At 37.8% G+C, this 13,665-nt stretch overlaps 1 protein-coding gene across 2 annotated transcripts in view; it reads right to left on the reverse strand.

Annotated features, from left to right (window-relative positions):
• Positions 1 to 13,665, reverse strand: part of Unc13c (unc-13 homolog C) — a 445,304-nt gene that overhangs the window by 130,622 nt on the left and 301,017 nt on the right. For both annotated transcript variants that reach the window (XM_028773588.1, XM_028773589.1), the window contains one exon: positions 7,387 to 7,520. In XM_028773588.1, coding sequence (XP_028629421.1) covers positions 7,387 to 7,520 — 134 coding nt within the window. The remainder of the gene's footprint in view (positions 1 to 7,386; positions 7,521 to 13,665) is intronic.

Raw genomic sequence — 13,665 nt, forward strand, 5'->3', positions numbered from 1 at the left:
AAGCTGGGGGTTGGGCTATATGCCAAAGTATAAACTGGAAAATAATAGTAGGTGTGGGGGAAATAAACATTATTATATTGGCACCAAAGCAGCAGAGCCCAGAGATTCTCAGGATGTTCTGGTCAAGTGTTTGTGTCAGAACAGCTCCATCTGTCTTACCAAGCAATGTCTTCTATGCATTCATCTTGAAGGTAGATCAATTCAACCCAAATAACAGATACCACATAACACCAGAGAGACCCACCTCATACACACACACACACACACACACACACACACACACACACATTTGTGGTGCACATGATATACCAAAGCATAGAGATTTATGTTTTCTAATCCAAATGTAGAAAGATTAATTCTGTAAATTAATTCTGTTGAAGCTAGAGAGCATTACCTAAGTACACAAGATATTGCTGTGATCTTGAGTAAAACAACACATGTGCAATTATTCTAATTACACTTTCCACACAAAGAATAATATATACTTCGTTGATACTGCTGACTGAAAAACATACATGAGATTTTTTCATAATATCCACTCATATTTTAAAATATGCATTTATAAGTTTATTTACCAAAACTTCAACTTATAATGGAACTCTTAAAATGAAAAAAATTAATAAACCCATACACATACATATATAAATGAGTCCTCAGCCTTCAATATATTTTATAAATATAAAAATAATCATAGATAAATTATTTTAAGAGGCTTTATTTATATGTGGGTACTGATACCACTTGGTCTGTGTGTATTGATTTTTATGTTGGAAGCAAGCAGAAGTAAAATTATAAATGACATAATAAGTATTTTGGGCACATGGGGGAGAAAATAATTATATTTAATTTAATTTTTTGAATCAGAACTAAAGTAAGAGCATATCAGGTCCCAGTGCCTGAACGAAAGTACAAAAATAAAACTACACATTAAATATATCTTTTATACATTAATTCATGCATCTACAGTAAAAATCTGAATTCAATGCCTTTTAAAGATTTATTTTATTTTCATTATGTATATGTGTATATCTATGTGTGTGTGTGTGTGTACATGTGTATGCAGGTGCCCACAGAGGCCAGAAGAGGACTCTAGATTTCCATGGAGCTGGAACTACTGCAGTTGTGAGCCACCTGATGTGGATGCTGGGAATCAAACTAAGGTCCTTCGCAAGAGCAGCAAATGCTCTTAACCAGGTAGCATCTTTCTGGCACCCATCAAATTCAATCTTATGATACATACAAGATAACTAAGATTATTACCAAAAAGGTTTATTGGTAAAATGCAAAGTTAGTTCAACATTCACAAACTAAACAATGTAATTTACCAATCAATGCACTGAATGGAAAAAAAAATTATGATTACTGCACCAGATACAGAAACATGTGGCAAACACCAATATCCATCATGCGTCATGCATGTTTTCTGAAAACTAAAAGTTTTCTGTTTTAGTCTCAGTTTTTCTACTAAACATCACTGAAATTCTGAAATTTTGTGAAAGAAGCAAGAGAAAGAAAGAAGACTGACAGGGAGGAGAGAAGGCTGCATTTGTAGATGCCATGACAACCTGCATACAGAATGTTCAACATGCTACTAATAAGCCACGTGGCACTGGGTGAGGTGACAGGGGTTATAATCCTGGCCCTTGGAAGGCAGAGGAAGGAGGACTGCAACTCTGGATCAGCCTGGGCTAATATACTAAGACCCTGTCTCAAAACTAAGAAGAAACATCACCCTAAACACAATTAAAACAATCCAAACTTTCCTCATTGAAAGAGTATAGCCAATTACTGTAAAAAAAATCATAAGAAAGCTCCCAGATCATAAATCCATGTATTGTGTATACTAGCAACAAGCTATTGGAAATCTAAAGTGGAATAAGAGCATCATTTCCAATAACAACAAGAAATGCTGAGTACCTAGGTATAAATCTAGGAATATGTACATAAGATCCATTTAATAAAAATACAAAGTATTGGGAAGATCCCAAGGGTTTTTCTGTGTTGGGGCAGGGTTGTTTTTTTTCCTTCTGTTTTCTACTCCTGTGAGGACATGGTGTGTCGAAACACAATTACAATTAAAATAGACACACTGCAGCCACAAGGGTAAAATAGTGAGCAGGAGCGTAGGATACAGACCACCAGGTGTGGCCATTCACAACTTATCTGGAAAAAAAAATGGATTGTGCCAGTGTGAGAAAGAAGCTAGGCACAGCAGCCGGAGGCTGCAGAGTTCAGGAAAGATGACACAAGTGACTTCAGAAATATTGCCTTAAATCTGGAAGCTTGAACCAGAAAACTTTAAAACACAGACTCTAGAAATCATTTGTGACTTCGTGCAGTTTTCACTGTCAAGGCTCAATTCCAATCTTTAAAAAGTTGATTTAAGGGAGCTTATGGATACTGTGGGATCTTATATCTGCAAGATGCCAATACAAATGAAATCATCAACTAAAACAGAGCTAATACTGGAAAAATACACAAAAGCTACATAATAAATAAACTGGCAATATTAATATGAAAAGAAGTGTTCTGGGTCAGAGGGTTAGAGAAAAAAAAGGCTGATGAGCAAGTAAGTTAAAAAGAAAAAAACAGAACAACCAACCCACCCAAGATCGGAGAGATGGCTAAACAGTTCAAAGCAAGCATTGCTCTAATGGGGGAACAGAGTTCAGCTCCTAGTGCCTACATCAGGTATCTCACAACCACTGGTCCGGAGAATGTAAGTCCCTCTTTTGGCTTCTGTGGGTGCTATACTCACAAATGCAGCTGCCCTCCCCAACCCCCACCCAAAATTATTTATAAAATATATCTTAAAAAAGAAAAAAAAACTCTAAGAAAAACCTAACAACACAGGAAAAGAAATGTATACTGTGTCAACATTCTAAGATGTTTAAATAAAATAATGGTGAGATACATTGTCTGAGACCACAAACTGTAACACACTGGAAGTATGCCATCATAGCCGCCTCCAGTTCTGTCTAAAGGACTCTGCTTCTTACAGGGCAGACACCTGAGCTCCCACACGACACCTGTCTCTGCTTTGCACCCTGAACTCTTGCCTACAGGCTCCATCACCCTCACATTACGTGATACAGTGGAAAAAGATTCAGATATTAAGGAGAAAAGACAGAACTGCTGCTGGTGGTAACGTTTTGGCTGTGTAATTCCATGATCTCATCTCGACACAGGGTTTACCTTATCTGGAGTTATTTTCTGATATTACCTTTAGGCTTCAGAACTATTGAGAGCAACACCTTCTCTTTCTCGAGTTGTCTAGAATTACAAAAACATTTCTTTTGGATATGGGCTGTGCTATACCCAAATATGACACCTTGCTATATTTAGTATATTTTTCAAATGTATGTGTGTGTGTGTTTTCTGTGTGTGAGAGAGTCTATGGAGACCAAAAAGGGTGTTGAACTTCTGCATCTGGAGTTATAGGCAGGTTTTGATGTGTCAGAAATGCTGCTGAGAACAGAACCTGGGTTCTCTAGAAGAGCAGTAAGTGTTCCAGACTGTGGAACTGTCTCTTCCACCCTTGAATCAAATATTTTAAGTCAAAGTAATTTAAGAAATGTCCACAGGTAGGAAGGACTTTCGGCTCTGGGAACAGGTTGAAGGCCCTTTTGTGCCAGGTGAGAAGTGCCATTGGTACACTCAGAGAGGAAGGACATTAATTTCTTAGGAGATGCATAAGCCAGGAGGAAGACTTCCTGTCTCTCCCAGTCACTGCTGCTGTCATTTTGCTGATGCTGCTCAGTGACATCATTCTGTCACTCTCTGTTCTTCAACTCTACTGTGGAGACACTCAGGTCTCACAACTGCATTGCCCTTTTCTAGGAATGCTTCCATGTCCAAGGGAATGTTCGCTAACTTCATGTATGTACTTGTACCTTGTTAATCTGACCTCCTGCAGGGACCTCAGAGGAGAGTGTGGAAGAGCAGAGGAGGCACCATCCTTCCTATGCTTCTGTCACTAGTATCTCTACCACAAAGCACTGGCATGTCTGTATGTGTGAATTCTCTTGAATATACTTGAAGAAACCTTAACAACAAAAGTGTAGCCTGAGATAAATGGAAGCTTAGAGTTTCCTAAATGATTCTGTTGCTTTTTTTCTTTCTTGGAGAGAAAAAGGAAAAATGCATTATTATGAGCAAAAATTAAGTAGATGAAAAATGAAAATCATCTTCTGAAGAAGAGCCACTCCATTTTCCCTATGGGTTTTTGGTCTCTTGATTAAATTTTTAAGTTTCAATTTTTTTCAACATAGGGTTTCTCTGTGTAGTGCTGGCTGTCTTGAAACTCACTCTGTGGACCAGGCTGGCCTCGAACTCAAGAGGTCTGCCTGCCTCTGCCTCGCCAGTGCTGAGATTAAAGGTGTGTACCACCTCCGCCTGGGAGTTTTAATTTTTAGCATTAAAGATTTGTTTTTATTATTTTTAATTATGTCTATATGTTGTTACTGTGTGATAGGTACACATGACTGTAGTGCCCCATGAGGCCTGAAGACAGCATTAACTCTGGAGTTACAGGTAGTTATGAACTTCCAAACATGGATGCTGGAAACCTAACTTCGGTGCTTTAGATGAGTGACAAACACTCTTAACCATTGAGCCATCTCTCCAGCACCAATTTCAATTTTTTCAGAGGTCATAAAGCAATCACGATGACCATGATATTTCCTCTTTGAATTGTTTTCTTTATAAAATTTGAAAATATATTATCTTGCTTTGGCACCAAATTTTATATGTTGAATTCACCATACATTTCCAGAACTGAGGAATGATATTTTAAAAGCAGAACTTTTTCTTCCAACAAATTCTGCAATTGATTGTTTCTCTTTAATTTGGGATAGTGATAGAATCTATACATTTGCATCTTAACATATTCTGGCTATTTTCATTATCAAACAATAGCAGTAAAATCCCGTGGCTAAATCTCAGCATGATCCAAAAGGCAGAGATTTGATTTTTTCCTCTACTGCTTAACTTACCCAGTAGAGTAATTATTGGTCTCTTTCAACTCATTGTCTCGTCTGTCAAGGGGGAGTGATGGCAACAGTGTAACACATGAGCCTGTGTAGAGCCACTGTGCATGTTAAGTGAGCTTTTATACTTAACTGTTTCATACACTAACTTCATCACCATAAGCAGTCAACAAATGTTTGATACCATTGGTAATAAAATCCTAATCATAAATAAGACATAAGGAATATATTATGATCTGTTAATTTTTACTTATTTGGAAAATAGTTATCACAGAAAGTGAATTGAAATTATTTTTATTTTTGCTTGTTTTGGTCTTCAGATAAACATAGGATGATAGTAAAATTAATGGAAATAAACTAGATTGCACAAGAAGCTTTTATGTCCTCAGGAGTAAACAGATTTTAAGACTTTAGAAGTCCCAGCAGACATACCAACTATTCATGTCCAAATTAGAAATAGTTCCAAAACAGGACTGAAAGAGAGGTATCTACTCTCCACACATTTCCTAACTAGAGGGTTGACAATAATAGTTAGCTTGAAACAACCTGCTATCACCTTGAAGGAGAATCTAAGCCAGGGACCATTTACATTGGGTTGCACTATAGGCAAGTCTATTAGTGACTGTTTTAACAGATATGGGAAGATCCAGACCAGAATGGGCAGCACCATTCCCTACCCAAAGAATACTGGACTGTTTAATAACAGTAGAGAAAACATTGAGCTGAGTACAGATGAGCAAGCAGGTGGATATACACAAATTCATGTCTTTCTGCTCTTGGCTGTGATTAAGATATGACCGACTGGCTCTTTGAAGTTCCAGGCCCCTTGACTTCTTGGCTATCAAGGGTGATAACCTGGAATTGTAAGGTAAAACAACCCACTTTTTTTACTCAGCTGCTTCTGCCAGAGCATTTTATCCAAGCAGCAGAAATGAAACTAGAAAACTAATTTTACCATGTAGAAGTTATTATGTATATACTTAAAAGTTAAATCTAAACTTCAATGATATATCAAATATATGTGTGTGTGTGAGTGTGTAGTATGTATGTATACATATGTATATTTAAGTGACTGTTCTTACACTAATCTGAAGATTCCTATATACAAATTAAATTCTTCTATGTAAAAGACACTTGTTTTGCATTTTCAATGAAGCCTCAGTTTAGCTTAATTGATAAGTTATAATAGAGCTGTTTAGTGAAGAAAGCAATCCATTCTTCTATTACAGTCTGCCTCCTCTTTTTAATTTGTAGCAATTAATACAGAGCATAAATTTTAAACCTGGAGTCTTATGAGACACAACAATTTAACAATCCAATTTATTATCTCACAAATATCTTAGTGGAATCAGGAAAACATAATCTGCCAAATTTGATAATTCAGATTCATTAGTCATAGCAGATAAAATTAGAATCCATTAAGTGTGGAGTTCTGCTGTAAGGTGCCAAATATGTCCAAGGAAAACTTTGCTCATTAAGAAGGAGCACACTATACTCTGTGTAAGTGGAAGTCATGTACACACTGAAGTTTTATCATTCATCAGCTGGCATCTAGGAGACATCCAGTTTTCTCCATAATGCAAATGAAAGTGAACTAAAACAAACAACAAAACCCCCACTAAAACAGAATCAAAGACACAATGACCTGTAATAACCATATATAATGTATAGATAAGACATTATATAAGACAATCAGGACCAGTTGACCACAGGCTAAGACTTGGGTATTGATGCTGCTGTTCTGGCTGTGATGGCTGTGGGGCCCCATCTCTAGCTGTGGAACTGCTGTAGTTGACAGCTGCATGCAGAGGGACAGTCAGTGTTCTTTAGGAATATGACCACTGGTGGTTTCCTCAAGTCCTAGAGGATGAATCCACATTTCCAACTGGATTAAGTGGACTAAAAAAATTTAAATGAATAGTGGCATGGAGAGATGGCCCAGCAGTTAAGAGTAATTTCTCCTCATCCAAGGAGCCTACTATAGTTCCTAGCATCCACATGGCAATTATAACTGAAAGTAATATAAGTTATGATTCAGGCTATCTTGGTCAGAAAAGACAATAAAAATGATAAACCTAGATCTCCATAGTAAGTGTGGATCTGTGTCATTGTTAAGATGGTAAAAAGGAAGACACAGGAAAGTTTCTGCACTACACAAAATAAAAATCAAATCCTGGGAAATATTTGACTAACAGCCAAACAACTATATGATTTGTAGCTTAAATTAAAAATGCTCATTATCACTGAATTGATATTTACTGATAAAAAGTAAAATAAAAGTATTTATATAGTTTAATTAAAAAACTTTATCATTAGAATATAAGTAGTATGTAAATTTAGATAATACATTTTTAACGTTGGAATGAACTCTGCCACCTTCTCCATCCAGTGTACTTACTGATTGAGAACAGGGGTGTAGGCAGTTTTATCCTCATCAATAATAGTGACCATCAGTGTAATCAGCTGTGGCCAGAAGTCCAGGTTCTTGGTGGTTGGTCCCTGATCTTCCCGAGGAACATCCTGCTTCTTGCTCTGTTCACAAGGCAAGAGGCAAAAGATGTCAAACAGGCTTCATTTGCACGTACTGTCCTGTCCACAAGAGGATCAGATAAACAACTCTGAAAGCATGTGCAGGTCATGTGAAGAGCAAACTTTCCTCTCTTTATTGAGTAGAGTAAAGCCAGTAGCCACTCTCCTCTTTCTAATCTCATATTTGGCTAGGGTTTCATTTGATTCTGGAAGATAACTTCTCTCTCTCAATGGTAGAAGCCCACAACCTTAGGAATTATTATGGAAACCATTCCTTTAATATGGCTTCTTCCACAGATAGAGACAAAAGCTTATGTGTATAAAGGGGTAGATGGATAGAAAGAGAAGGAAGGGGAGAGAGTTAGAGGAAGGAAAGGAGTGAAAAAGGGACAGAGAAGAGCAGGAGGGAGGGCAGAGAAAGGGAGGGATATATTTATCAAGCCCAAATATTTTGTCCAAAGTCATGATCATATTAACTTAAAGAGATCAGATCGACCTGGTTATGAACAATCATGGAAAACTCTACAACTAGCATATGCAACATGCTCTGTAACTCAAATTCTGCCCACAACTTTATCTGATTAACTTCATTTTTGTAAATCTAACTTTGTCTTCCCTCACTTAAACCATTTTTATTTAATTTCTTAATTTCAGGTCTTTACACTGTCTGAATTCTTTAAGAATCTCTAGGAGGTAGAATGTTGCCTCGATGGTCTGAACTCACTTTAAGGTTACAGAGTACAATAGTGATGGTAAATTTTTTATATATAAATTTCATTTTCAATATACATAATTCTTTCCAACATGTAGATAAATTATCTTTATTTATTTTACTGTATATCCTTCTTAGAGTGCTTATTTTACATTTACTTGTTAGATTTAGACAAGAAATGTACAGGGAAACATAATTTCCATTCAAGAATACCAATAAGTAAAATATATGAAATCTATGACTACATTTTGATATTGTTGTGCTATGTCCAGAGTGTCTAGAAACCTCAGTCTGTGGCTCAAGCAAACTCTTATGTGAACTGTGTATCATATATGACATGGCTCAGTTTATTCCATACCTAGTCACTATGTTTTCTGTTGGGACTAAAAGTTAGCCATCCTGTGATAAATGGCTATGTATGTTTATATGTTTGTGCTTATCAAGACAGAAAACTTAGCTATTTTTCAATGAGCCATCCATCATTATCATTCCTAGTTAAGTGAAAATACAGCCCTTTAGTATGCCTCCTTTGGCAACAGCAAAACTAGAAATCAGGTGAATGAATCTAGAACTCATGAACGTGACTCTAAGTAAGACAAAGCTGTTGTGCCTCCAAACACAACAGACATAATGACATAATTTGTGTGTATGTGTGTGTGTGTGTGTGTGTGAGAGAGAGAGAGAGAGAGAGATTGAGAGAGAGAGAGAATGTCCTGTGAAGGAATAGTGATGTTGAGTAACCATGAAAAGTGTTGGTAACAAGTTATATCTATGCAGAGAATCTGAAAGACCTAGGCAACAAAAGGAGTAAAATGATACACAAGTGAACCTGGACACTTAAAAATGAGCAAGCTTCAATATGGAATAAAAACATAAGAAGATAAATTAATATAAAGCCAACCACTGTACAGCTGTTTTATAATCTGTCTGCAGTGACCTCATGCTAAGATGGTTGGTTGACTCCTCAAACTTGGGAGATAAAGAAACCTTAGCTCCAGCACTTTGCAGGTTAAAAATAGGAACTCTAATTGGCTTAGGAAATAGGGCAGGAAGTTTTTGGACACTTGGGCATCTAAGATCCCCATGAAGACCAGAGTGGGCACTTTATTGGCTAGGAAAAAGGAGAGCATTTATCCTAGTCTACATTTAGACTGAAGACAAGAATCTCTCTCAAGTGCCCTTCTATTTCCAAGGCAACCTGTGATGGTCTTGACATCTGTGGAAACAGCCTTCTTGATTTTCTCTCACAGACATGCTGACCTTCTCTTTCTATTCATTATCGCTTCTGTCTCCAAAGGCTGCACAAGAGGGATCTTCTCAACTCATCTCAAATGAAATAGATCCTTGTCAGCCTGGAAGACTAAATACACAAGGACTAGACCTCACACAACAGAACTCTGAACAAAAGTTTATGGCAATCACTCTAGACAGCTAAACCAAAGCCCCTATGGTTACTGAGCCAAGCTAATTAAACCTTTGTCAGTGGCTGAAGCTCCTCAGAAAATCTTTTCCTTGTTCCCAACTCAAGACCAAACAGAAAAGGCCACAGATGCTCTTCAAATCATCCACATGGGCAACCCACTTCCACTAGTGAGTTCTCAGTCACAGTGTCCCTTCCTAATGACTGATGCTCAGTCATCAGCACACATATGGCCTCCGTGTGGTCACTATGTGTGAGACTTTCACACTTCCCTGCTTGTCTTTGAGCTTTGTCTAAACAAAGTAATCACGGCTAACTTACTGTATATAGAAAAAACTGAATGTCAAACCAGTGTTTTCATTTGCAAGGTCTTCAACTATTTCCAAATATTAAAGGCTTATCATTATGCACATCCCAACAATATGGGAACTGAGAGCTGGAATAATATCTACTTCTTGCTCTTATCTGAAAACAAAAACTAAGCACATAGGGAACATGAAAGTGTGCAGCCTTTCTTATTCCATCTCAGTTTTGACTTCAAGTCCAAGTTATATGGTTTATAGACACAATGACAATTTCTGTATACTAAAAATACCAGGCTACTTATTCTGAGCTTTGTATCTTAAGAAAATCTTCCCATAAACAGAGTTATTGGTGCCTGTATGAAAGCCTCGCATCTCTTCTGAGTTCCTGATGGTCCTGGCTAGTGTACACATCTGCAGTTTGAGAGTTATAAGCACAGACAGGGCTACTTCGTTTCCACTTGATTTTTCTCTGAGTTTTAGGGTGTTCCTACTTGTTCCCGTTTAACTTCCACACTGTGTTTTACCAAAGAGTCCTACCACGGTACTCATTTGTATTGTTCCTGTTGCCCTAGCTTTTCATTTGCTTTCCCCATGAGTGCTGATGTAATTCTGCTCAGCTTTGAGGATCACTAGAAACTGGATCTGGACTCTATGGGAAGATCCAGGAGGTTCCAGGTTATTTTCTCAGCTCTTCACAGACTTCTCACTCTGTTCACCCAGAGTGCCATCAGAATGCCACATACCCACATTGTCCACAGTGACATTAAGATCACTCATCTTGGCAATCTTAAAAGACTAATAATGCCATTGTTACACTTAGGCAAAATGACGTGAATCCATGCTTTTGGTTTGAAGAGATGACAGTGGTCAATGTGACAAGTTAGGAAATAGCCCACAGAGGCTTCTGTTTAGGAGCAGAAAAGCGTGTTCAGAAAGGAGCTGTTGAGGTGTGTTAACCTGATGTGGGTCCCTTGGTCACTACAGCAAAGAAGGGCAGGGCCCACTCCTAGTCAGCTCAGACAAGTTGTAGAATCCAGACTCTGGCATTTTAAGTGAAATCAAGGAGACTTTCAGAAACAATACAAAACAAGAAAAGATGCCAAAGTGAAAATCAATGTAGAGCCTGAGGCAAATTCTTTCCTTGCTCCTCTGTGCTGCTCAGTGCAGTGTATAGTTCTTGGCTGATCCCACAGGAGCAAACCCTTCCCTTGTTCCCTTCCACACCTCAGCTCTGGAAATGTCCACACAGAGAATATATACTCTGACGTCCGTACCATTCGGAGATCATTTACAAAGGTTTAGCCATGGTCACGTAAGGTCAGAAAAGCCAGAAAATTAGAACTTTATAAATCCAATGTTTTGAAGAGACTATTATTTTCTTCCCATAGGTAAACTGAGAAAGGGGGATAACATTTGAAATGTAAATAAAGAAAATATCCAATAAAAAAAGGAAAAAGAGGTAGTAGAAAACAGTCATATTTTGTTTACTAGCACATAAAGAGGCAGATGAAGTATTTCTTAATAGAACAATTGAGAATTTTGAGCTGTTGATAAACAGTAGCACCAGTATTTCTTTATAATTTATAGAATTACTTTTTACTTTCTCTAATAAAACCCACATAGATAAGGCCTTACATAGTTAATAGTGTGTTACTTTTGTACAAATGGGGAAATTAGTTTTTAAGGCCAACGTGGGTATTAATTTCAATACAATGGCAGCTCAACATGTTAAATGGTTTTTTTCAACATTGATAGCACAGCTAAAATTTCTAAAAAGTAAAATTTATATATATATATATATATATATATGTGTGTGTGTGTGTGTGTGTGTGTGTGTGTACATTTACATATATATATGTATATATTTATATAAAAATACTAATAGCTGCAGTATGCTATGTGCCAATAGCAAAAGCTGCTTCTCCCAGGTCTGGAGTCACTTGAACAAATTTCTAGAGACACTGAATATACTCCAAATGAAAATGAAGCTCCCAGAAAACAGCAGTTTTGCTGTTGCTGTGGTACCCAACGTCACTCCTTTGTTCTTTCCTTACTCATCACCTGGACAGAAAGCATCCTGAGTACATTATTAAAACAGCTCTCATCTGTGCCGGCTAAAAGACGTTTCCCTGAATTATCTTAAAACCCCATAAGCAGGGTCTCATTTAAAGACAGTCTTGTTGCCCTTTACTTCTCTGATTGCCTTTGGCATGATCACCACATCTCTTACTTAAATTGCTTTCAATGTCTTCACCTTTGATCTGCCTACTTCAAAGGTTCTTGCTGCTCTTAATCTTTGATGCCACTGTCAAGGTTGCTTTCCTCATTGCCTAGATTTTTCTGACACATTAGGTAGGTTACTTAAGCTCTGCCCATTAGTGGGAGAGAGAGATGGGCAGCTATGCTTAAGGAAGCAGGAGGCCTGGGTTCCCTTAACTAGTTGGGTCTTGATTATATCCTTGAGTAGCCCTTATCATTCTGTGGGGTCGTGAAATAAACCTACATTAGAAACTGCTGTTGGCCAATATGTCTCTAAGTCTGAAGCACTAGGCAGCTACCTGGCAATCACCTTCGTGCACAGTGAAATGCAGTGGCTCTTACACGCCTTGTGGCTGGCCTGTTAAATCAGAATAACTGAAATTATTGTTAGGAACCTGGACTTATCCACACAGCACTGTTCTTATGAAGTCATCATGCTCATAGGAAGTTAAATAAGGTTTGTTTTCTATAAATCATCCAATAAAAAAAAAAAGAAAAAAAAGAAAAAAAAAGCCCTCATTTTAAAGAAAGTGTGTGATACAATTTCTACAGAATGCCAGAGTCAGCCAGACATTTGCTAGATTTTGTATTCTGTGATGACAACAAAGGTCTTTGATTTCACCTTTATACCTGACAAAGTTCTAAATACACACAGGTCCCGGGGTGTAGGAGGTAGCAGAACATCTTGCTGCCTATTGCCTATTTATGTAGCAGATACATAGCTTCCTGTATGCCACAACGTTGCAGTTCTTTTAAATAACACTTAAATACTTACCAGGAACAATCACTGACATCACCGAATTGCTCACTGCTGCCGAATAAGAACAATAAAGTGACCAGAGTGGCTGATGAGATGGCTTAGAAGTTTAGAGCACTGCCTGCTCTTGCAGAGGACTATGTTCAATTCCTGGCACCCACATAGCAGCTCACAAACGTCTGTTCCAGGGGATCCAATGGCCTCTTTTAGCTTCCTATGGCAATTCCTTTATGTGGTACATAGACATATATAATGGCAACACACACACACACACACACACACACACACACACACGATAAAAATGATTATTTTTTTATAAGAAAGAGAGAGAGAAGGTGTCTTAGTTAGGGTTTCTATTGCTGTGATGAAACACAATGACCAAAAGTGTCATGGGGAGCAAAAGGATTCCTTCACTTAGCTCTTCCACGTTACCATTCATCGTCAAACATAGTCAGGGCAGAAACTCAAACAAGACAGGAACCTGGAGGCAGAAGCTGATACAGAGGACGTGAAAAAGCATTGCTTACTGGCTTGCTGCTCTTCATGGCTTGCTTACTCAGCCTACTTTCTTATAGGACCCAAGACCTTCAGCCTACAGGTGGCCCCATTCAAAATGGGCTGGGCTCTTTCACACCAGACATTAAGAAAATGCTCTACAGGCTTGTCTACAGCTAGATCTTATAGAGGTAGTTTCT

This window comes from Grammomys surdaster, unplaced genomic scaffold, assembly GCF_004785775.1.
Source record: "Grammomys surdaster isolate TR1022 unplaced genomic scaffold, NIH_TR_1.0 231, whole genome shotgun sequence".
Classification (NCBI taxonomy): domain Eukaryota; kingdom Metazoa; phylum Chordata; class Mammalia; order Rodentia; family Muridae; genus Grammomys; species Grammomys surdaster.